Source organism: Coregonus clupeaformis, chromosome 28 (assembly GCF_020615455.1).
Source record: "Coregonus clupeaformis isolate EN_2021a chromosome 28, ASM2061545v1, whole genome shotgun sequence".
Classification (NCBI taxonomy): Eukaryota; Metazoa; Chordata; class Actinopteri; order Salmoniformes; family Salmonidae; genus Coregonus; species Coregonus clupeaformis.
The window spans coordinates 12,970,968-12,996,941 of record NC_059219.1 but is presented as its reverse complement, the minus strand read 5'-3'; the positions used below and the strand labels follow the sequence as shown (position 1 = coordinate 12,996,941).

The 25,974-nt window shown below is 43.5% G+C and overlaps 2 protein-coding genes across 17 annotated transcripts in view; one reads left to right on the top strand and one right to left on the bottom strand.

Moving 5' to 3' along the window:
* LOC121542649 (focal adhesion kinase 1-like) overlaps positions 1-25,974 on the bottom strand; it is a 118,478-nt gene that overhangs the window by 48,156 nt on the left and 44,348 nt on the right. For all 14 annotated transcript variants that reach the window (XR_006657558.1, XM_045208593.1, XM_045208583.1 and 11 more), the window contains 4 exons: positions 21,580-21,659; positions 21,359-21,421; positions 13,974-14,028; positions 1-128 (listed from right to left, as the gene is read on the bottom strand). The exon at positions 1-128 is cut by the window's left edge and continues 13 nt beyond it. Coding sequence is in view for 13 of the 14 variants with exons in the window: in XM_045208593.1 (XP_045064528.1) it covers positions 1-128; positions 13,974-14,028; positions 21,359-21,421; positions 21,580-21,659 (326 nt within the window). In the remaining variant the exon portion in view is untranslated. The remainder of the gene's footprint in view (positions 129-13,973; positions 14,029-21,358; positions 21,422-21,579; positions 21,660-25,974) is intronic.
* LOC121542651 (cytochrome P450 2F3) lies at positions 5,694-9,698 on the top strand. 3 transcript variants are annotated; one of them, XM_041852127.2, is made up of 2 exons: positions 5,694-5,808; positions 7,981-9,698. In XM_041852127.2, exon 2 carries the CDS (start codon positions 7,990-7,992, stop codon positions 9,463-9,465), a length of 1,476 nt encoding a protein of 491 aa, XP_041708061.1. In that variant the 5' UTR covers positions 5,694-5,808; positions 7,981-7,989; the 3' UTR covers positions 9,466-9,698. The 3 variants fall into 3 exon arrangements, with proteins under 3 accessions (XP_041708061.1, XP_041708058.1, XP_041708060.1); XM_041852124.2 differs by having other exon boundaries at positions 5,694-5,897; XM_041852126.2 differs by having other exon boundaries at positions 5,695-5,803.

Genomic DNA, 25,974 nt, shown 5'->3' with positions numbered 1-25,974 from the left:
TTAAAACATTCCTTGTCGAATCTGTAAATGGGAGACAGGATCTCAAAGAACTTGCGAATGCTCTGTTCATCGTTTAGGTTGGCAAATTGTTTGAAGGTCTGCTGGATCAGTTTCCTTAGTGGTTTAGCCTTGGAGAGGAGAGAGAGAGAAATAAAGAAGGTTAAGGACTCCTACATGTCTTGGTTAAAAGGGTAAGGACTCCTACATGTCTTCGTAAAAAGGGTAAGGACTCCTACATGTCTTCGTAAGAAGGGTAAGGACTCCTACATGTCTTGGTAAAAAGGGTAAGGACTCCTACATGTCTTGGTAAAAAGGGTAAGGACTCCTACATGTCTTGGTAAAAAGGGTAAGGACTCCTACATGTCTTGGTAAAAAGGGTAAGGACTCCTACATGTCTTGGTAAAAAGGGTAAGGACTCCTACATGTCTTGGTAAAAAGGGTAAGGACTCCTACATGTCTTGGTAAAAAGGGTAAGGACTCCTACATGTCTTGGTAAAAAGGGTAAGGACTCCTACATGTCTTGGTAAAAAGGGTAAGGACTCCTACATGTCTTGGTAAAAAGGGTAAGGACTCCTACATGTCTTGGTAAAAAAGGGTAAGGAGTCCTACATGTCTTGGTAAAAAGAACAAAGAAAGACTGAGGGTAGGAAAAAGTTAAAATCCTTATCAATTATTAGGCTACACCTACAAATACTGATTATCAAAAAATCATCAACAGAACTAAATTATTATACAGTATGTGTTTGGATTGACTCTCAACATAAAGTCAACTCAAAGCAGTATAATGTAGCTCCCATCCTTCAGGATAAAAAATCCTTAGAATGTTTATTCCTTAGAAGAGTCATTAATCAGCATCCTATCAGATGACTCATAGACACATCCACACCAGGAGCCTCTGACACCACAACCCAATAATGAGAGTCAGGACAGTAAGATCAGCCACATCCTGTGAAACTCTATCCGTCTCTGTCACCCTCTCCTCCCATCACTCCCACTAATTACAAGCATTCCAAAGAAAAATGGCAAACAAATCACAAATCTATGCTTTGAAATTCAAAAGGTGGAAAAGACAAATTGCTGAATCTAATCAGATTTTCTAGGATGATAGCACTTCATTTGATCCTTGAGAGCATTTACATGAATCTTAATGGATAAAAAAACAAGACATGTTATAATTATGCAAATGTTAACTTGGAGGAGCATCAAATTATGAACCGCCTAATTGGATAACAACAATCAAGGTAATTAGTCACATGATGAGTTTTGGGATCCTATATGAATGCTCTCCTGTGCACATCTCTAGACAACAAACTAATCTCCGTCAGTCTGCTCAATTGGTGTACAAAGCCTACTGAGTGAACCATCCATTTTCAGTTGGGTCTCAGTATCTTTCATGGTGTTTCATAAATCAAAGCCTGATACCAGCTAGTCTCAGTTGCTGTGTCTTACACATACAGATGTAGGATCTTCATTTGACCAGTATTGCCGAAGCAAAATAATCCTGCAGCAACAGGATTTGAATGTTTAGTCCACAATGTTGCTTGATCGGTGGTTAGGCTATTAGCTGGCCAAAATTAGGCTACATGAAAAGTGCAAAACTGTTAATATAAACGTGTGTTATTACTTGTTTTCAGACTTTTAAAAACAACAGAAATGTTTACCACTTTCCCCAAAAACGTACATAAAAACTTTGTCCACTTCTCTGCTATTTAAATCTGAAATCAGTAGGGGTGTAACGATTCGTTTTAACAACGATTCGATTTGTATCACGATTCGTGGTTGTCGATACGATTCAAGGACGATATTGGTTCATTTAGAACGATACGATCCGAAACGATTCAGTGACTTGAAATCGATTCAGTAACCTTTTAGCCAAAAATTCAACCAGTGTGACTGAAATAAATACCTGGATACTGGACAGTGCAGGTGAAGTTTCCTAGATTCCTGTTTCTTGTAAGGACCGCAATGGTGGCTTGATAATTTCTCGCTCGTCGGCTTCTCCTCTGTCGTCCGCCATGCTATGTTTTGTTGTCTTTGCGCCTTTGCGCTGCTGCTGGCGCGGGGCGATGACGTCACGGATAGGCAGACTGAATCGAGTAATGTTTAAAGCCTTTATCATTAAAAGTGCTAAGAAAAAACATCCATATAAAGTCTGACGTGCTTAAATCCAATGGGTTATTTCCTAGTATCGATACAATCGATTTATTACATTTTAAAACGATGTTAGATTGATATATGTTGTCCAAAAGGCCAACTCGCCGAGCACAGATCGATGTAGTTGGATCATAGGAATATAAATCGATACATCGATGTAGTAGATGGATCGTTACACCCCTAGAAATCAGAATATAAATATATTATAGCACTTGGGGAGCACCTAGGCATACAGCTCACCCCAACTCATTAAACTAACCCGCTATAACAACTCACTAACCAAACTACAATAGCAACCCCACTTACTATAGCTAACCCATGGCCTACCTATCTAAAACGTTCACTTTTACTACTGCAATGTACTGCTACTAGTACTTCTGGGTTACTAGGTACTACTACTACCTAGTCTCCCACTGAAGGCTACTATCAACTACTTATAAAACTACCACTCCCTCTACTACACCTGCCTGAAGGCTACTATCAACTACTTATAAAATTACCACTCCCTCTACTACACCTGCCTGAAGGCTACTATCAACTACTTATAAAACAACCACTCCCTCTACTACACCTGCCTGAAGGCTACTATCAACTACTTATAAAACTACCACTCCCTCTACTACACCTGCCTGAAGGCTACTATCAACTACTTATAAAATTACCACTCCCTCTACTACACCTGCCTGAAGGCTACTATCAACTACTTATAAAACTACCACTCCCTCTACTACACCTGCCTGAAGGCTACTATCAACTACTTATAAAACTACCACTCCCTCTACTACACCTGCCTGAAGGCTACTATCAACTACTTATAAAACTACCACTCCCTCTACTACACCTGCCTGAAGGCTACTATCAACTACTTATAAAACAACCACTCCCTCTACTACACCTGCCTGAAGGCTACTATCAACTACTTATAAAACAACCACTCCCTCTACTACACCTGCCTGAAGGCTACTATCAACTACTTATAAAACAACCACTCCCTCTACTACACCTGCCTGAAGGCTACTATCAACTACTTATAAAACAACCACTCCCTCTACTACACCTGCCTGAAGGCTACTATCAACTACTTATAAAACAACCACTCCCTCTACTACACCTGCCTACATTCTTCAACACCAACAAACTTCTTCCACTTAGATGCATCATCATATTTCTCTCTCCAAGTAATAGCCTAAAACTCATATTGAGTGAAACTAGTAGTCTGTGTAGTTATTTGTGATGAAATATGTGATCTAACTGCCCCACACTCCAAAGTAATAAGGTTGATATAGTAGTGAGACATGATATTTTTAATATATTTAACTTGGACTATATTTCACTGCTTCGCTTAAGAACAACATTTTAAACTTCTTCGACTACCACACATTTTACAATTTGATTTGATTTAAAGTCACAATGCTCTATTACAGGGATAGGCAACTTTGATTGGGGGTTGGGGGCCACAAAAAAATCTGACCTCATCATGAAGTGGGTCTTAGTACCCTCATCCATACAAACCCATGCAGCCAGAGCCGGCCCTAGCCTTTTGGGGGCCTTAAGTGACATTTTAAATGCAAATTTCCTGCAATCCTACACATTTTGCAATAGGGTGGAGAGAATTTTTAGCAGTTTTTAATATGATATCTGAGTGAGAGTCACTAACAAAATCAATGGGGGCCCCCCGGTCGGTAATTCGACCAAGATTACTAAAAGTTTAGATAGCTGGCTAGACTAACTTACCAATCTAAAAAAGGTTAGCTGACATTGGCTAATTGAGTGACATAACAAGAGAATACCTGCTGATGCACAACCACATTTTGAAAATGCACCTTGTTTTTTTCTACTATTCTAACTCTCAACAGTAAATTGAGACCCTGATCTTTCTTCTTTCGTTTTTGGAATTTGATCCAAGGGCCTACAAAAGCTTCCTAAGACCAACTGACTAGCGTTTTGCAATGAGCAAGACACAAACTAATACTACAGAACAGAAAACATGTGGATTCATATTAATGTGAGCCTAGCACCTATTTCTCAATGCCAGAAATGCATTTAATAGTAACTTAGAGCACCCCAAGAAAACATTCCCAAATTACAGTCTTAAATACATTTTTATAATATTGTAATGTTGTTCTAAAAGTTGGGTTTGAAGTTTTCTCCAAATCAGCTCTATCTTCAGAAACAATCCCATAACGCCCCGCAGTCAGCGTCACACGGTGGGCAAATACAAAGCCATGCTCACCCTCCGTGTCCTCGTGGGTTTGTCCGTAGGCGTAGACAGTAACAAGCTAACAATTGCATTTTTATTAATCTTCTCCTTTTTTGATAAACTTTTTAGTGTTTAGTGAAGTTTATAGTTTAGTTAAGTTTTTGGCCACGCAATGAAAAATGTGGATACGTTTGTGAGAATGTGGCAGGCGAATTGGGCGTCTACTCGTCAATCGGCAGTCTGAGGGGCACATTTCATCCCTGAGAACTTCCACGGCTATCAACAATGGAAGGAGGACTTCAGCAAGAAGTCTGTCCCTACCATCAACGTGGCTTCTGAAGCATCTCAAGCAGCCAGCAGCATCGAGCATTATCACAGGCTTTAGCGAGCATGGAAGTGAACCAGGTAAGGGGTATGATCTTTGTGCCTCTGTAACTTTCTCACACATCATTATTCACGATTCATTCATGATTATTCGTAATCATGGTAGTATCCACATTCATGTAGAAGTGTTTAGAAACATATTCTATTTTTATTTACAATAAAAGTGACAATGCATTATTTACTATTCATTTCTATTGGGCACAAATTTATCTGAAACACAACCAAAGCAAAGTGCGAATGCATCCAACACGTTTGTAGAGTCACAAGCTTGATGTAGTCATTGCGTTCTAGGAATATGGGAACAAATACTAAACTTTTGACTACTTTAATACACATAGAAATGAATTTGTCCAAATACTTTTGGTTCCCTAAAATGGGGCGACTATGTACAACATTTCTAAACTGTTCACCCGATATGGATGACTACCCTTTAAATTAAAGATGACAGTCTGCACTTTAACCTCATAGTCATTGTATCATTTCAAATCCAAAGTACAGAGCCAAAACTACAAACAAAGTGTCACTGTCCAAATACTTTTGGACCTCGTTGTCAAATCTCAAAGTAACAAAGTCATCGAATTGAGTGTTTGTTCAATGTTCAAAGCATCCTGAATACACCTGACCTGTTTTCCACCCTGGTCATAGGCATATAGCCATGTCAAAATACGCATTATTGCAGGAAATTAGGTTTAAAACAGTTTAATAAAAAATACAAATAAATGTTTTAAAACCTAGACAGACACAGTATTAGATATTAGTCCTTTCCACTCCTGCTGATTCCTGCACTGTTATCTGCTTTGTTAAAGTTGGCCTCAGGTTGTGAAAAAGCAGGAAGGGGTGAAGGTGAAATCTGTGTAAAGTATGTCAGCACGACTCAGCAGCCAATCACATCATCTGTTGTTCACCTCTGTTCCAGTACAGTAAGTTCCAACACACACCCTTATCTCTGCACACACACACTCACACACACAGTCAGGCAGGCAACAGAGACAGACAGCAACACAGAGAGAAGGGAAATACTAAAGAGAGGAGGGTTAAAGAAGAAGAACAACAACAACAATGAAGGTTAAGTATGTAAACATGGTTATATGAGCTATTGGCTCACTCCAATATGGTATCCTTCCGCGCCGCAGGTTACATTCCGAGTAAGGATTTTCAGGTTAGTCCCGGGGTCAATTCCAAATTAATTAGAAATTCCAATTCCATTCTTGAATTCACTCATGAAGTGGAGAATTTACGTTGAATTAAATTCTATTTAATATTTAAGTTATGCAATTGAATTGAAAATGGACTGTTTGGACTTTTTGAATTGGAATTGAATTATAATCTTTGTAATAGAATTGGATTTGAATATTTTTACATTTCCCAGTTAATGGAATGAATGCACATAGTATCAAAAATGTACTGTAGGATTTGTAATTAACAATTTCAACCTCTACACTCTTAGAAAAAAGGGTTCCAAAAGGGTTATTCGGCTGTCCCCATAGGAGAACCCATAGGAGAACCCTCTTTGGTTACAGGCAGAACTATTTTGGGTTCCATGTAGAACCCTCTGGGGAAAGGGTTCTACATGGAACCCAGTAGGGTTCTACCTGGAACCAAAAGGGTTCTACCTGGAACCAAAAAGGGTTCTTCAAAGGGTTCTCCTATGGGGACAGCCGGAGAACACTTTTAGTTCCGGATAGCACCTTTTTTTCTAAGAGTGTATTCCTATATTTCCAGTATAGCTATGCTGTCTGAACAGTGACATGATGAGGCTGAAAGCCTGAGGGAATTGAATTTGAATTTGTGAAATTGTTGGGGATAATTTTTGGAATTTAACTAACATTGGAATTCAGAGGAATTTAATTATTTCTGAATTCAAAATCTGACCTGAAATCTGAATTTAATTCAATGTAATTTACAGGGAGAGAGAATTGAATTATAATTGCATTTGTGGAATTGACCACAACCCTGGTACTGCGTCTGCCCTCCTCAAATATCTACCGTGGCACTACTTCCATCTTGTGTCCTTTTTCAAGGCGTCGTAGATCACCGACAAAAAGGATTGGAGTGATCCAATATAGTGCTACATAACAAAGGTTACGTATGTAACCATGGTTATGGGAGGTATTGGATCACTCCAATATGGTATAACAGTACAAGAAGAATCGGTGAACTAGTCTTTGGCCAGACAAAGAGCAAAGTCCATTCCGGAGCAGATCAATCATAGTTGCTGTGTCCCTCCGCCCCTTCCCAGGGAAGCAGATACAACACGAAGAACAGCCCTCCCGACCACATAGGTGGGGGCAACATGTGCTAGACAGCGCCCAACTGGCCGAGGCACAAACGTCAGTCTGAGCCCGTGAGGTAGTAACTCCTCCAATAGAATGTGCCACCACAGCAAAAGGCAAAGGCCTGCCAGCCACCCGAAATGCTGCAGTAACAGTGTCCACAATGCAACGTGAGAGTCTGTTCAGATAGGCCCTGGCCCAGAACTCTCTCACCCTAGCAAACGAAAGCTGATAAAACCTTTGCATTGGCTGTGTCTGTGAAAGTAAGTGTCCATTGCCCCAGCCGAGCACAACACAACAAGCCCCTAGTTCACCAGCAACGGCGGGAGAGGCGTATGTAGACAACTGTAATGGCCGGTTCAAAGGATGGAGGTCGACACTCCTTTCATCTGAACCCATTCAGAAATATTCAGTCAACCAGGATGTCAACACTAGAAGACCCTGAGAAACAGGCACCAGAGCTGATGCGGTACCGGCAACGGAATTGGAGTTCGTAGCCCTCCAGCAATGTATTCAGTACCCATGGGGGCTCCACCTGCCTCTCTCAGTTTGCTCTTTGGGACTGTGAGAGGCTGCCAAGGCCGGCGGCAAGCACGTCAAATCAAAGTGTATTGGTCGTGTACACAGTTTAGCAGATGTTATAGCGTGTGCAGCAAAATGCTGTAGGACAGGGAGAAAGCACATTAAGACTCAATTAACCTAGCTAGCTAACTTAGCTAGCTATCTTAGTCAACTAGCTTCTCAAGGTTTGATGCAGTCAAGACAGGTACTACGTAATCATATTGGATGATAAACAACCTAGCTATGACAAAGGGGGGGCAGCAGCACTACCCGGTACACAGGACTAATCAGAAAATCCTTACTCTGAATGTATCCTGCCGCGCTGAAGGATACCATATTGGTGTGATCCAATATAGTGCTACATAAGAAGAAGAACAATAACAAGATACATTGTTGTCTGTTTTGCAGGCTGGAGCAATGGAGATGTGGAGTAGCGTGGTGTTGGGAGGCCTGCTGTTGGTTCTACTGTGGTTGTTCAGGCTGAGGAGACAGAGACACGTCCGTCTACCCCCAGGACCCCGAGCCCTGCCGCTGCTAGGCAACCTGCATCAGATTGACAAACAGGCCCCCTTCAAGACCCTCACCAAGTGGAGTGGTGTGTATGGGCCAGTGATGACAGTGTATCTGGGGCCCCAGCAAGCCGTGGTGCTGGTGGGGTACGAGGCAGTCAAGGAGGCTCTGGTGGACCAGGCTGAGGACTTCACAGGACGAGCTCCTGTCCCCTTCCTGGTCCTAGTTACCAGGGGATACGGTCTGGCCATTAGTAATGGGGAGTGTTGGCGCCAGCTGCGTCGTTTCACTCTGACCACGCTGAGAGAATTTGGGATGGGCCGTAAGAGGATGGAGGAGTGGATACAGGAGGAGAGCCAACACCTCATAGAAAGTCTGGACGGCACTAAAGCCGTGGCCTTCGACCCCCATCCATTCCTGAGTCGCACCGTGTCCAACGTCATCTGCTCCCTGGTGTTCGGCCAGCGCTTCGGCTACGAGGATGACAACTTCCTGCACTTGCTCAACATCATCTCAGCCGCACTGCGCTTTGGAAGCAGCCCCTTGGGACAGCTGTACAACATCTTCCCCTGGCTGATGGAACGCCTGCCTGGTCGGCAGCAAGTCGTATTCGGCCAGATGGACGAGCTGAGAAGCTTTGTGATGAAGAAGATCCACGAGCACCAGGAGACCATGGACCCAGGCAACCCTAGAGACTTCATAGACTGCTTCCTCACCAAACTCAACCAGGAGAAGGATGTGTCCTCCTCTGAGTTCCATTATGAGAACCTGGTGTCCACAGTGTTGGACCTCTTCCTGGCAGGAACAGAGACCACCAGCACCACTATCAGATACGCCTTCATGCTGCTTCTCAAATACCCCGACATTCAGGAGCACGTTCAGCAGGAGATTGACACAGTGATTGGCCGACAGCGCGTCCCTCAGATGGAGGACAGGAAGTCCCTCCCTTTCACAGAAGCTGTCATCCACGAGGTGCAGCGCTTCCTGGACATCGTCCCATTGAACCTCCCGCACTATGCCACCAAGAATATCTCATTTAGAGGGTACACTATCCCTCAGGGCACCGTGATCCTCCCGATGCTGCACTCTGTTCTGAGAGACCAGGACCACTGGGCCACGCCCACAACCTTCAACCCCAATCACTTCCTTGATCAGAACGGAAACTTCCAGAAGAACCCCGCCTTCTTGGCTTTCTCTGCAGGTAAGCGTGCCTGTGTGGGGGAGTCTCTGGCTCGTATGGAGATCTTTCTGTTCCTGGTGTCTCTGCTGCAACGTTTCTCCTTCTCCTGCCCTGGAGGACCTGACAGCATTGACCTCAGCCCAGAGTTCAGCAGTTTCACTAACGTGCCGCGTCACTACCAGCTCATCGCTACCCCCCGCTGACCAGGAGGGGAATTGCAGCTGCACCACAAGAGGAGCACTCAGGAGGAGGAGGAGTAGAGATGAGGGAGGGAGGAGGGACAGGTGTCTATTTTTTGTTTTGTTTTTCCTGACCATGGGAGCTTTGTAATGCGTGTCCTTTAATAACGAATGCTTGGAGTTTTATAATTTTTTATTCTTATTATTCTTTACCCCTTTTTCTCCCCAATTTCATGATTACGATTTTGTCTCATCGCTGCAACTCCCCAATGGTCTCAGAAGAGGCGAAGGTCAAATCATGCGTCCTCCGAAACATGACCCGCCAAGCCGCGCTTCTTAACACCCACTCGCTTAACCCAGAAGCCAGCTGCACCAATGTGTTGGAGGAAACACCGTAATACTGACAACCGAAGTCAGCCTACAGGTGCCCGGCCCACCACAAGGAGTCGCTAGAGCGCGATGAGCCAAGTAAAGCCCCCCCGGCCAAACCCTCCCCTAACCCGGACGACGCTGGGCCAATTGTGCGCTTCCCTATGGGACTCCCAGTCACTCCCAGTGTGACGCTGCAACACTGCGATGCAGTGCCTTAGATCGCTGCGCCACTCGGGAGGCCATCCTTGGAGTTTTTTCTGGTCAGTACAGGTGGATCAGGAGAAACTCAGGGCCCTGGGAGTGAGGAGTGGGGAGGAAGTATACTGGTTGGACCAGACAGTAATGTAATGTATGCTGAGGATTAAGGCCAGTGTAATTTGATGAGAGTTGGAGGCCAATTTGTCAGGCCGGCTGTCAGTCAGGGGGTCTAGGTACCAGTGTATCTTTCACTTTATCAGTTTCTTTGTGTCTCAGCAACTAAGTCAATGTGTATGAGGCAGCAATGCCACAAAAAAAATATGATGGCTCTTAGATGGCAATCACCTCACTCTCCCAATTCGCCAGTGGATACAGTTTCTATTAGAAGTTATAACATTAGACTTATCGACAGCGAGAATGAATGATGCTAGTCAATAGTGCTGAGCGATTAGTGCTTTTTGAGGTCAGTTAGGTTTCGGTTCCATTATTAAAAAATAATCACGGTTTTCATAATTTTTTTAAACATTAAATGCACTCTGCATTATGTGGGTTGAATGCTGTAACAACAAAGAATAAAACAATTAATACATGTCCCATGATGGTAGTGACTTCCCATTACTGCTGATCACTTATTAAACATAATTTATTCACATTACTTTACTTTAATAAAATATTTGTTTCATTTGATGACTTTATTATTTCATTCCAAGTCATCATCTCATCTCTATAGAACTGCTGCCTATGCTGTCTGACAAAATCACTATTTTGTAGTTCTTCAAAGTAAATAAGGTATACTTTTATGACTGCCGAATAGCAATGATCAATCACTTAGATCATGTATTTTCAGGTAGCGATACAGTATATATATCATGTTGACTGGATGTCCTTTGGGTGGTAGACCATTCTTGATACACACGGGAAACTGTTGAGCTTCAAAAATCCAGCAGCTTTGCAGTTCTTGACACAAACCGGTGCGCCTGGCACCTATTATCATACCCCCTTCAAAGGCACTTAAATATTTTGTCTTGCCTAGGGCTGTGGCGGTCATGACATTTTGTCAGCAGGTGATTGTCATGCAAAAGTCTGCCGGTCTCACGGTAATTGACAATTAATTAACATAAACAAGTTTAGCATCTCCAGGCCTCCACACATACAAGCCGCTGATGTGTGCCTTTGGAACATCGACAAGTCTAATAAATCAATTTAGTATACACCATCACAATAAATCCATTATTTATTTTTGTTAGGTCTAAAGAAACATTATGATCTGAGAAAAAAGTATTTTAGAACAACAGAATATGAGTTGGCCTACTGTATGTTATCTGACTATGTCATGACTTCCTCCGAAGCTGCCACCTCTCCTTGTTCGGGCAGGCTTCGGCGTTCGTCATCACCGGCCTTCTAGCCACTGCCACTCCTCATCTCATCATTCCATTTGTTTTGTCTTGTTTATTACACTCACCTGGTTCATATCCCCTCATCAGTACCTGTATAAGTGTTCCCTCTGCCCCCTTGTCATTGTGTGTGATTCTTTATTGTGGAGGATAGTGAAGCTCGGTGGAGCTCCTTGTAATTTGATTCGCCGGGATATTTCCCAGTGTGCCTTGTATTTCCAGTGCGCCTGTTTTGCACACTGGAGTGTGTTGACGCATGACTGCGTAACTCTGTGGTTGCGGAATAAAGCCTGTTATTCTGTGATTTACCCTCCTGCGCCTGACTCCTTTGACATCACCTCATCACACCATGCCATAGGCTGTAGGCTTGTTCATTTAGCTGACAAGATCAAGATATGCTTAAGTCCCATGCCATTCTTTTATATTATATGATCTTATAGTAAGAAGAATATAATTGAACTGAGCTGAATAAAATAGAAAGGATATTTTTTCCATTCTAGAAATCAAAACATATATGAGCTGCATGATGCGACTATAGGCTATTGATAATTTGAGAAAGTCGGCAAAAAAAGCTTGTGCTCCATTCCTTACCTCAGGCTGCACAGCTGTTCTCTCATCAAGTGTTCATATTTTCACTCATCAGACTATTCTCAATTTAATGTTGTCTTTACTAATATGTCAAATTAGTTTGGATTTAGAATGGTCCATTATCAAATGGCAGGAACAGGGGCAGGGGAAAAAAGAAGTCATCCATATGCACTCGAATAGTGAATGGAAGCCGCGCGCTCGAGCAGGTCAGTCTTTCAATGATGCTGAATAGGATACTTCAGTTTTATAGCGGAGCTGTGCTTAATATGAGCAGCTGAGAGATAAATATAAGAACACTTATTTCACTCCACGCATTAACTAGTGTTTGAGGAGCATGCAGCCTCTCGCTGCGCTACAGTTGATATTCCACCCAAACGCTTGCACGCTGACTGCGGTCGCCAGTTGTACTGTCTTTCCTCCGACACATTGGTGCGGCATGCTTCCGGGTTAAGCGAGCAGTGTGTCAAGAAGCAGTGCAGCTTGGCAGGGTCGTGTTTCGGAGGATGCATGGCTCTCGACCTTCGCCTCTCCCGAGTCCGTACGGGAGTTGCAGCGATGGGACAAGTCTGTAACTACCAATTGGATATCATGAAATTGGGGAGAAAAAAGGGTAAAAAAAATAAAATAAGGCCATGCATATAAAATAAACAATTGTCCTCCCTCATCTTAAACGGCACCGACCGCCACTGGAACCAAAGTGTTGGTCAGTGTTTCCCAAGGGACCCTAATTACATTTGATGGATGATGTTATATTTAGACAAAGATGTTAGAATATAGGCTCTCTGATTCAGAACATACCGTTGCACAACTTCCTAAGACCAACTAACTAGCGTTTTGCAGAGAGCAAGACACACAAACTAATACTACAGAACAGAAAACATGTTGATTCATATTAAGAAGCAACGTGAAAAGCAGTATCGTTCTTGTTTTGGAAGAATCTGTCGCGTGCATGCATTGATAGCATGCTGAGAGAATGTAAACGGTGAGGAACCACAGAGTTTCTAAACCCATTGGCCCAACTACTGGGAACGCTTTGCAATGCAGACTCGATAAACCAGCCCGGGGTTTGGGCTTTGGCAAGTCAATGGGAGAAGTGAAAAATGTGTCCTTAGTTGTTAATTTTCTCGAAATCTAAAAGCAAAACCTAAATTGACAAACTGACACATTTTCATCTTCATCAAAAACAACTTTATATCGAAGGACTGCCTTTGATTTGACAGCCTGTACATGCGAAGTTTGGCGCGACACAACCGTTAGACCCGATGACATGTTTCTGCGCATGAGCTAAGCTAGATAACGTCGCTATGACATCACCTACAAGCGTGATCTGGGATTTCTATTGGAGAAGCAGTTTCTAGGCCTTTTTATTAAAATTATCTTTGGAGGAACTGTGTTGCCCGCTTGAGTGACAGGGGTTGGGGTTTGGTGTGCTGGAAGCAAGGAGCCGTGGGAGGGAGAGGCAGGCATTTTTGGCGGTGCACGAGGGGGGAGAGAGAGTGTGAGAGGCTTGCTTATGCCAGCAGCTGGACACAGCAGCTGGGCCAACACTTTTATTATAGGAGTCATGAGGATTATGCACTGTTTGACAAATTCATGGTTTTATTCGCCCCAAAAATAGGACGTTTTGATTGAGGTGACCAGGTACAATGTGTAAATCGCACCAGCGCAACTAATGACTCATACAGCCAAGTCAAAGGGTCGCAAAATGTGACTAAATGGTTGCAGTCTGGGGCCCTGTAAGGGTAGACGCAGAAACAAGAAACAGAGAGGATGAAGAGAGAGCCTGAACATTCTACCGGAACAGTTTCCAACAAGACTGTGAGGTTTGGGCAGAACTGGGACACCTATTCTCTGGGGTAAGACTACAAGGAGCAGCCAGCCAGGTAATGACACTGATTCAATCCGAACAATGGCATCTCCGTGTTTGCAGAGGCATATGTTTCCCCCAGGATTGGGAAAGGGAGCAAAGCAGGTTCTTACCTTCACAGAGTCCAGCAAACTCTTGGGGAAGAATCTTCGTAAACCCACATCTTTTCTGCAGAGGACAGAGCAGAAATGGGTCTGAATTACAGCATTGATCAACAAGAATATGTGCTCATTACACCAAACGAGGTCAGCAGCAGGTGAAATTGAATGAAACATCTATAACCAGAGTAGAGATTTTTTAATTTATATCAATTAAAAAAAAAAAAAATTCGAGCCATTTTTATTGTCACTGACTCGGTATCAAGCCTGGCATCTGAAAACACTACTTCTAAAATTCATTTTTTAAATTGAGAATTATTTAAAAAGAGATTGTCTTTAAAACAGCATAATTCCCTCTTAAAGCACCACTCTGTTTTCAGTTGGCTCCAGATAGAGCACCTGTCAGCTGGTAGATGGCAACAGGACTGAGGCCATTTCCATAGCTAGTCACTGTGTTGTCAACCCCACAAACTCACCATCCATCCATAGCCCTATCATTTGGTTAAGTGCCAGCCAGTCTGGCCTAGATATATAACATCACCATTCATACAGGCAGTTTGGCTGACTATTATCTGAGTGTGGTGGAGTGGTGTTGTTCTGGCTCTGCAACACACAGTCAGTCAGAAAATACATCCTAACGCAAATTTGTCCAGAACTAACAAATCGTTTGCTTTGTGAACATAAAGACACCAACGGCCATTCGCCTCCACCACCTTGCTCTAATGAGGAACATAAAACTCTAGCTCCTGATATAGGCTGCGTCCCAAATGGCACACTATTCCCTATAAATAAAAATTAATATAAATAAATACTGCATTACTTTTGAGTAGTGAGTCAAAAGTAGTGCACTATGTAGGGAATAGTGTGCCATTTGGGATGTAGCCATAGCCTACACGCTGTTGCTGATAGGGCAAATCTTCAGATTGCATCTATTTGTTGTGAATAAGCCAGAGCCAGGATTCTGTGGTAACCGGTGGTTACAGTGTGAAGCTGCTCAGTGGAACTGACAGCATTTTAACTACTTTGCACATACGAAACAAACAGAATATCAGAAAAAAATATCAAATTCACAGTTTATGCTACAAAACCAACTTACTAAGAGGTTTTAAAAATAGGTTCTATTTGACTCAACATTCCATGACGTACACTAAGGCATTGTTGGCAGAATAGAAGGATGCGTATCTCTTGTGTTCGCAAATTCACTCTGTCTATCTAGCTAGCTACTCCGATTTCAGAGCACTCTGGCTGAGTGTGCCAGAGCGCAGAATAACTGATGAATTTATGAACGCGCAACACCCACTGAATATGACCGTGTCAGCAAATGTAGGCAAAAAAAGTAACAGTTAGTCACAAACACTTTAAACAGCCTAACCAACTCTGCTAGGGCGAGTAAAATGGTCAGAGTGAGGTGTTCTCTCATTTGTGTCTGTAAGTAGCTACCTAGCAAGCTAGCCAACTTTAGCCAGTTAGCTTGGGTGCTTGGTTAGGACAGGCATGGATTGGCAGGCAAGCTGCAGAAGGACAAGTATGCTACAATTCCCCATCGTTTATCAGTGCAATTTTGATTGCCAACTAGCTGAACAAGTTTGAGAGGGTTTATCTAATGTTCCTTCGTTAGATTTTAGCACCTCTTGCTCTGGCTAACATTAGTTGTTGATCTTGTTGTTGTTGATGTGCATAACTGAGGGAGCGATAGCCTACCTGTCACACTCTGGCTCTGGGGACTTTATATGTTGAGCCAGGGTGTGTAGATTCCGTGTGTTTATGTGCTGTGTTTTGAGTGTCTAGTTGTTCTATGTCTATGTTGGCCAGAGTGGCTCCCAATCAGAGGCAACGAGTGTCAGCTGTTGTGGGTTGTCTCTGATTGGGAGCCATATTTAAACTGTATGTTTTCCCTTGGGTGTTGTGGGTTTTTGTTCCGTGTTCGGTCATTGTCACTGAGGACTTCACGAGTCGTTTATTGTTTTGTTATTTTGTGTGTATGCTTTAATTAAATAAAGCAAGTATGTTCGCTACTAACGCTGCGCTTTGGTCCACTCCTTCATACGACGTTTGTGACACTACCTTTCATGGTTGTTTGATCAACAAGACTGTAAAGTTCCCAAATGTAAGAGGACTCCCGTGGTATTTGCAGAAATCCATTCAGGTGTATTTTGTGGCTTTTGGCGAATGCGTTCTAATGATCTAAAGTCACGCTGTTACAACTGCCTGTAAACACACAGTCCAGTTCTAAGTGAATGATGGCAGCCCTGTGTGGCAAATGGCTTGTTTGCATAAAGGCCTACTGTAGCTCTGATTGGCTATGGCGCACCGGTCTGCATAGACTCCGGTCCTGGACGAGAGAGATGTTTTTATTAGGTTTTATTTGCTGCAGTGTCTATTAATTGTCTAAACACACGGCTGCTTTCACAAATGCCTTAATAATTCACAAACATTCTAAGAATTTATGAAAACTTGAAAATGACCATGTCTAAGTGCTCGCTGGTCAGAAAATGTTTTAAAAAGTGTCATATTTTTCCTGGGGGTGTATATGAAGAGATTTGCATAAGATTTCATGTTGCTAAAATGCTGTCAGTTCCACTTTAAATGACTTTATTTGAGTTCAGCATGGATGCCTCCCAGCAGGAACCCTGGGATGCATCCCAAATGGTACCCTATTACCTAATACAGCACTACTTTTCACCAGGGCCCTATATAGGGAATAGGGTGCCATTTTAGACACATCCTCGGTTAAACTGACAGACGTTACCAGGCAGCCACCTTCCCAGAGTGTGAAAGGCATTGGTAATGTAAACACATGTTTCCCATGCCAATAAAGCCCTTTGAATTAAATTGAAAGGCCTATAAAATAGTGGGGGTCCTGTTCACAGTATCACAGTGTCATCACTGGGGTCTGGGGACATTATAATGACGCTGTAGGAGATGACTGAGAATGAGGATAAATTACTCTAACACTATAAATAGATCAGACACATTTCAACAGAGACTATGTCCCAAATGGCACCCCATTTCCTATATAGTGCACTACTTTTGACCAGAGATATAGGGAATAGGGGGCCATTTGCGACGCGGCCAGAGTGAGAGGTTCAAGAGGAAGACAGTCAATTTACACTGGCCTACATACGTCTAGTCAGAGAGGACACACACGGCTCATAGAGGTGAACTATAGGATTTATGTGCACAGACGGTGTTAAGATGTGTATGTTGTTAATACAGAAATACATAATTTTTAAAGGTCCAATGCAGCCATTTTTTTTTCTCAATATAAAATAATTTATATGTAACAATTAAGTACTGGGATTGTTTTAAACTAAAATGGTCAAAAATAAACAAAAATAGCTTCTTAGCAAAGAGCAATTTCTCAAGCAAGAATGTTGTTAGGACGGTCTGGGAGTGGTTTGAGTGGGAAGGGGAAAACTGAAAACGATCTGTTATTGGCAGAGGTTTGGAACTCTCTTTCTTATTGGTCTATTAACTAATTAACCGCCTGGTGATGTCAGCAGGCAGGCCAAAACTCCATCCCACCAAAACAGGCTGAAATTTCAGGCGGTCTTTTCACTAAAACGCCTTATCAACTTTTTCCCAATTCCACAGTATTATTATTCTAACTCATAGTGTGGAAATATACACTACCAGTCAAAGGTTTGGACACACCTACTCATTCAAGGGTTTTTCTTTATTTATACTATTTTTTACATTGTAGAATAATATTGAAGACATCAAAACTATGAAATAACACATATGGAATCATGAAGTAACCAAAATATTGTTAAACAAATTCTTCAAATAGCCACCATTTGCCTTGATGACAGCTTTGCACACTCTTGGCATTCTCTCAACCAGCTTCATGAGGTAGTCACCTGGAATGCATTTCAATTAACAGATGTGCCTTCTTAAAAGTTAATTTGTGGAATTTATTTCCTTTTTAACGCGTTTGAGCCAATCAGTTGTGTTGTGACAAGGTAGTAGGGGTATACAGAAGATAGCCCTATTTGGTAAAAGACCAAGTCCATATTATGGCAAGAAAAGCTCAAATAAGCAAAGGGAAACGACAGTCCATCATTACTTTAACACATGAAGATCAGTCAATACGGAAAAAAATACAGTCGCAAAAACCATCAAGCGCTATGATGAAACTGTCGCTTATAAGGACCCCCACAGGAATGGAAGACCCAGAGTTACCTCTGCTGCAGAGGATAAGTTCCTTAGAGTTACCAGCCTCAGAAATTACAGCCCAAATAAATGCTTCACAGAGTTCAAGTCACAGACACATCTCAACATCAACTGTTCAGAGGGGACTGTGTGAATCAGGCCTTCATGGTCGAATTGCTGCAAAGAAACCACTACTAAAGGACATCCTAAGAAGAAGAGACCTGCTTGGGACAAGAAACACAAGCAATGGACATTAGACCGGTGGAAATGTGTCCTTTGGTCTAGAGTCCAAATTTGAGATTTTTGGTTCCAACCACTGTGTCTTTGTGAGACGCGGTGTGGGTGAACGGATGATCTCCGCATGTGTAGTTCCCACTGTAAAGCATGGAGGAGGAGGTGATATGGTGTGGGGGTACTTTGCTGGTGACACTGTCTGTGATTTATTTAGAATTCAAGGCACACTTAACCAGCATGGATGGCTACCACAGCATTCTGCAGCAATATGCCATCCCATCTGGTTTGGGCTTAGTGGGACTCATTTGTTTTTCAACAGGACAATTTTTATTTTATTTATTTCACCTTTATTTAACCAGGTAAGCCAGTTGAGAACAGGTTCTCACTTACAACTGCGACCTGGCCAAGATAAAGCAAAGCAGTGCGATAAAAAACAACAACACAGAGTTACATAAACAAAACATAAAGTCAAAAATACAACAGAAAATATATACAGTGGGGAAAAAAAAGTATTTAGTCAGCCACCAATTGTGCAAGTTCTCCCACTTAAAAAGATGATAGAGGCCTGTAATTTTCATCATAGGTACACGTCAACTATGATAGACAAAACGAGAATTTTTTTCTCCAGAAAATCACATTGTAGGATTTTTAATGAATTTCTTTGCAAATTATGGTGGAAAATAAGTATTTGGTCAATAACAAAAGTTTCTCAATACTTTGTTGTATACCCTTTGTTGGCAATGACACAGGTCAAACGTTTTCTGTAAGTCTTCACAAGGTTTTCACACACTGTTGCTGGTATTTTGGCCCATTCCTCCATGCAGATCTCCTCTAGAGCAGTGATGTTTTGGGGCTGTCGCTGGGCAACACGGACTTTCAACTCCCTCAAAAGATTTTCTATGGGGTTGAGATCTGGAGACTGGCTAGGCCACTCCAGGACCTTGAAATGCTTCTTACGAAGCCACTCCTTCGTTGCCCGGGTGGTGTGTTTGGGATCATTGTCATGCTGAAAGACCCAGCCACGTTTCATCTTCAATGCCCTTGCTGATGGAAGGAGGTTTTCACTCAAAATCTCACAATACATGGCCCCATTCATTCTTTCCTTTACATGGATCAGTCGTCCTGGTCCCTTTGCAGAAAAACAGCCCCAAAGCATTATGTTTCCACCCCCATGCTTCACAGTAGGTATGGTGTTCTTTGGATGCAACTCAGCATTCTTTGTCCTCCAAACACGACGAGTTGAGTTTTTACCAAAAAGTTCTATTTTGGTTTCATCTGACCATATGACATTCAACCCAATCCTCTTCTGGATCATCCAAATGCACTCTAGCAAACTTCAGATGGGCCTGGACATGTACTGGCTTAAGCAGGGGGACACGTCTGGCACTGCAGGATTTGAGTCCCTGGCGGCGTAGTGTGTTACTGATGGTAGGCTTTGTTACTTTGGTCCCAACTCTCTGCAGGTCATTCACTAGGTCCCTCCGTGTGGTTCTGGGATTTTTGCTCACCGTTCTTGTGATCATTTTGACCCCACGGGGTGAGATCTTGCGTGGAGCCCCAGATCGAGGGAGATTATCAGTGGTCTTGTATGTCTTCCATTTCCTAATAATTGCTCCCACAGTTGATTTCTTCAAACCAAGCTGCTTACCTATTGCAGATTCAGTCTTCCCAGCCTGGTGCAGGTCTACAATTTTGTTTCTGGTGTCCTTTGACAGCTCTTTGGTCTTGGCCATAGTGGAGTTTGGAGGGTGACTGTTTGAGGTTGTGGACAGGTGTCTTTTATACTGATAACAAGTTCAAACAGGTGCCATTAATACAGGTAACGAGTGGAGGACAGAGGAGCCTCTTAAAGAGGAAGTTACAGGTCTGTGAGAGCCAGAAATCTTGCTTGTTTGTAGGTGACCAAATACTTATTTTCCACCATAATTTGCAAATAAATTCATTAAAAATCCTACAATGTGATTTTCTGGATTTTTTTTCCTCAATTTGTCTCTCATAGTTGACGTGTACCTATTATTAAAATTACAGGCCTCTCTCATCTTTTTAAGTGGGAGAACTTGCACAATTGGTGGCTGACTAAATAAGTTTTTCCCCACTGTATACAGTGTGTGCAAATGTAGCAAAAGTTATGGAGGTAAGGCAATAAATAGTCCATAGTGCAAAATAATTACAATTAGTATTAACAATGGAATGATAGATGTGCACTGAGATGATGTGCAAATAGAGATACTGGGGTGCAAATGAGCAAAATAAATAACAATATGGGGATGAGGTAGTTGGGTGGGCTAATTTCAGATGGGCTGTGTACAGGTGCAGTGATCGGTAAGGTGCTCTGACAACTGATGCTTAAAGTTAGTGAGGGAGATAAGAGTTTCCAGCTTCAGAGATTTTTGCAGTTCGTTCCAGTCATTGGCAGCACAGAACTGGAAGGAATGGCGGCCAAAGGAGGTGTTGGCTTTGGGGATGACCAGTGAGATATACCTGCTGGAGCGCATACTACGGGTGGGTGTTGCTATGGTGACCAATGAGCTAAGATAAGGCAGGGATTTGCCTAGCAGTGATTTATAGATGGCCTGGAGCCAGTGGGTTTGGCGACGAATATGTAGTGAGGACCAGCCAACAAGAGCGTACAGGTCACAGTGGTGGGTAGTATATGGGGCTTTGGTGACAAAACGGAATGCACTGTGATAGACTACATCCAATTTGCTGAGTAGAGTGTTGGAGGCTATTTTATAAATGACATCGCCGAAGTCAAGGATCGGTAGGATAGTCAGTTTTACGAGGGCATATATTTTGATTTCTTTAACACTTTTTCTGGTTACTACTTGATTCCATATGTGTTATTTAATTGTTCTGAAGTTTTCACTATTATTCTACAATGTAGAAAATAGTATAAATTAAGAAAAACCCTTGAATGAGTAGGTTTGTCCAATCTTTTGACTGGTACTGTATATAAAACACAGGAAAATCTAGTTTTTGACTGCACTAGGCCTTTAAGTAAAATAATCACTTACTCTAATAATTCATAATTCGATTTCTTATCCAGGGCATTCCCTCGCATTTCCCTAAAAAATCTCCTGTAACAGAAAACAAAATATAGAAAATAAATTGTGAGTAGTATATATATATCTTACATTTTGAGATCAGATTATGGAATATTGGATGTGTACATGAATTCACTGTTTATAACATATCAATTGCCACCAAAAACTCAAGTATTTGAAATAGAACTCACCTGATTTCAAGGCAGCCCAATTTAAGTGCAATGTCTTGGTCGACTTGATCTGCTACCTCCAACATGTAGTCACTCTTGACCTGAGAAACATAATTACAGTCTCCATGACAAAGTGAACTACAAAAGTAGTAGTGAGCAATGTGAATCTACTGTGAGACAGCAACAGCTAGAGAGAAGCAGGTCGTTAGTTACTTGTGGTTGTCCTCAGATGCTTAGCTGGTAGAGCATGGCGCTTGCAACGCCAGGATAGCTGGTTCGATTCCCTGGACCAACCATGCGTAAAGAAGTTATGCATGCATGACTGTAAGTCGCTTTGGATAAAATCGTCTGCTAAATGGCATATATTATTATATTATGAATTAGTTAGTCTGATTGAGCTGCAGCTGATGGGTCCAGCTCACATGGACGTTAATGAGGCTCCCTCAGTTCTCTAAGAGAGGAAACACCAGAGCTGACCGTGTATTTAACAGCAGCAGGTGACCGTCCTATCACCTCTGACCAGAACATCAGCCATCAATGTCTTTTCATTTCTAGGTGGTTCTATATGTTCGTAAATACCCAGCAGGTGATGGCTAGCAGACTGTAGCCACACGCTGCTTTCAGCTGTTGGACTTTCTGGTGGGTTTCTTCTCTAAGAACCTCTGGCCAGCAGCCCAGCAGCTATATAACGCACTCTCAATCCCACTGAACCACCCCAGCAGGGCCGTTTCACTGTCACCAGCAGCTATATCATCTCTGAAGTTATATAGCTGCTGGTGACAGTGAAACGACCCTGCTGGGATGGGGCCGTGTGACTGAGGTGCATCCCAAATGGCACCCTATTCACTGTATAGTGCACTACTTTTGAGTAGGGCCCATAGTAGGATGCAGCCGTTTGACCAGGACCCATAGGGTGCTATTTGGGACAGCCTGAGTGACTGTATCCAGGCAGGAAGGATGGATGGACAGCCAGGTCCACAGTGTTTAGTGGATGGAGTGGGACACACGGTGATGAAGAGGAGGCTCTCTCTCTCGTTACAATAAGACTTCCAGAAGGAACAGGGATGCTGTCTCTAGCCATACATGCTGACTCTAGCCATACATGCTGACTCTAGCCATACATGCTGTCTCTAGCCATACATGCTGACTCTAGCCATACATGCTGTCTCTAGCCATACATGCTGTCTCTAGCCATACATGCTGTCTCTAGCCATACATGCTGTCTCTAGCCATACATGCTGTCTCTAGCCATACATGCTGTCTCTAGCCATACATGCTGACTCTAGCCATACATGCTGTCTCTAGCCATACATGCTGTCTCTAGCCATACATGCTGTCTCTAGCCATACATGCTGTCTCTAGCCATACATGCTGACTCTAGCCATACATGCTGTCTCTAGCCATACATGCTGTCTCTAGCCATACATGCTGTCTCTAGCCATACATGCTGTCTCTAGCCATACATGCTGTCTCTAGCCATACATGCTGACTCTAGCCATACATGCTGACTCTAGCCATACATGCTGTCTCTAGCCATACATGCTGACTCTAGCCATACATGCTGTCTCTAGCCATACATGCTGTCTCTAGCCATACATGCTGACTCTAGCCATACATGCTGACTCTAGCCATACATGCTGTCTCTAGCCATACATGCTGTCTCTAGCCATACATGCTGACTCTAGCCATACATGCTGTCTCTAGCCATACATGCTGACTCTAGCCATACATGCTGTCTCTAGCCATACATGCTGTCTCTAGCCATACATGCTGACTCTAGCCATACATGCTGACTCTAGCCATACATGTTGACTCTAGCCATACATGCTGACTCTAGCCATACATACTGACTCTAGCCATACATGCTGACTCTAGCCATACATGCTGACTCTAGCCATACATACTGTCTATAGCCATACATGCTGTCTCTAGCCATACATACTGTCTCTAGCCATACATACTGACTCTAGCCATACATGCTGTCTCTAGCCATACATACTGACTCTAGCCATACATGCTTTCTCTAGCCATACATGCTGTCTCTAGCCATACATTCTGTCTCTAGCCATACATACTAATTCAAACTCTAGCCATACAGGCTGGTCAAACAGGCTGACTGCTGCGCTTCACCATTGTTAAGTGAAACTATGGTGAGCACAGCAGTGTTAGGCCTACTGCTGCTAGGTAGCTCTCTCTGCTCTCTCCCTCCCCTCTGTCTGTCCTTGATTGCAGGAGTGAAGTCTGGTGTGCGGGAGTCAGGGTTCCAGCTGCAGCTCATTCACCATAATCACCTCAGCCTTTAAGACCCGGTCAAACTTACCACTCATCGTCAGATCATAGTCAAGACGACCATGTTAGTCTCGCTGCCGACTCAACCTGGTTATTTTTGCTCTTTGTGTTTTTGGTCTGTTCTATTTACTTTTTCTCCTGTGCCACAGATATTTGGAACCTGACTCCTGCCTCCGCTTCACTCCTGCCACCACCATCCTGCTCTCCAATACCGGACCTCTCTTTTGGACTCATCACGGACACTAGGACATTACGGTACCACACCTGCCCTGATCTGGATCTGTTACCCTCCCTGTAACCTGGACTTGCTCTTCCCATATATTTGGAAACCTGGACTTTGAACATTGTAAATAAACCTGTTAAAACTTCTATGGCTTCGTGTACTTGTCTGCATTTGGGTTCTTATCCAGTTAAATCATAACAGTATGATCTGACCAACATGAACCCAGCAGACAGTAGCTCGGATACCACCCCAGAGTGCACTGAAATTTGGACTGCCATAGCCAATCAGGGCATTTTACTTGGCCAACATGATACCCTGTTTAAGACGATTGCTGAGGACAGTCAGGTGCTGCTTAATCAGGTTCAATTACTCACCAATCAAGTGTCTGCCCTTACTACCCCTTCAGCCCAGATCAGAGAGCCTTTTGTTCCTGCTCCAGAGCGCTATGACGGGAACATGGGAACCTGTGGCGATTTTTTGACTCAATGCTCGTTAGTGTTTGAACAACAGCCCCTCACCTACGCCTCAGAAAGAGCCCGTATTGCCTACCTTATTAACTCTACTAGCGGTTCCGCTCGTGCCTGGGGATCCGCGGTATGGGAGAGTCAGTCGGACATTTGCAACGCTTACGTTGCCTTCACCACGGAGATGAGGAAGGTTTTTGACCACCCCGTACGAGGCAAGGAGGCTGCGAAACGGTTGTTCTCTCTTCGACAGGGGGCTCGTAGTGTGGCGGAGATGGCAGTGGAGTTTCGGACTTTAGCAGCAGTGAGTGGTTGGAATGACGAGGCATTACAAGGAGTGTTCATCAATGCTTTGTCTGAGACTTTAAAAGATGAATTGGTGTCATATGATGAATCGGCTACGCTGGATAATCTTATTTCACTCACTATCAGGTTGGATAATCGGATTCGGGAGCGCCGCCGGGAGAGGAGTGTTAGTTCCAAGCAACCTGTCTGTCATCAACAAACTCCTCCCTGCATCTTCCCTACGGAGAAAGCCGTGTCTTCCCGAGTCGATACGAGGAGCACTGAACCCGAAGCCATGGAGGTGGGTCGTGCACGGTTGTCCTCAGAGGAGCGTGCACGTCGTATTCAGGCTCGGGTCTGCCTGTATTGTGGAGAAGCTGGTCATTTCGTTCCTTCCTGCCCAGTTCGTCCGGGAAAAGGGCCGGCTCATCATTAATGGGAGAAGTTTTGGTGAGCCGAGCAGCGGATTCTTCCTCTTCTCCCCGCATTCTGCTCCAGGCATCCCTCCAGTGGCAGTCCCAGAATTTCTCTGTTAGTGCGCTGATTGACTCTGGTGCCGACGAAAGCTTTTTGGATAGAGAGTGGGCTCAACAAATGGATTTGGAGACTGTTCCTATGGACTGTCCGCTGCAGGCTAAGGGTCTAAATGGACAATTGTTGACCCGTATTACCCATCAAACTGTTCCTGTTTGTCTTAGAGTGTCGGGAAATCATCAGGAGAACATTCAATTCCATATTATCGACTGCCCACAGACACCCCTGGTCCTTGGTATCCCCTGGCTCATAAGACACAATCCACACATTGATTGGGTGACAGGTAACATTGTTTCATGGAGCACATTTTGTCATGTGAATTGTTTGTGTTCTGCTCAGACTCCTGCCAGTACTGTGCCTCAACCTCCACTGGAGTCCATGGATCTCTCTGCTGTCCCTGACGCGTATCATGACCTGGCATCCGTTTTCTGCAAACACAGAGCTACTTCTCTTCCTCCTCACCGGCCCTTACGACTGCGCCATTGACCTCCAGCCAGGAGCCCCGCTCCCCAGCAGTCGCCTGTACAATCTCTCCCGGCCGGAGACGGAGGCTATGGAGAACTACATTCGGGACTCCTTGGCGGCAGGTATTATGCGTCCTTCCTCGTCACCTGTAGGAGC

Excerpts from the sequence above, each read along its gene's own strand:
- LOC121542651 (XM_041852124.2), top strand. The coding sequence starts at position 5,850 with ATGGTATCCTTCCGCGCCGCAGGTTACATTCCGAGTAAGGATTTTCAG. Across the intron at positions 5,898-7,980 it reads TTCCGAGTAAGGATTTTCAG|GCTGGAGCAATGGAGATGTG; the intron begins GTTAGTCCCGGG and ends TCTGTTTTGCAG.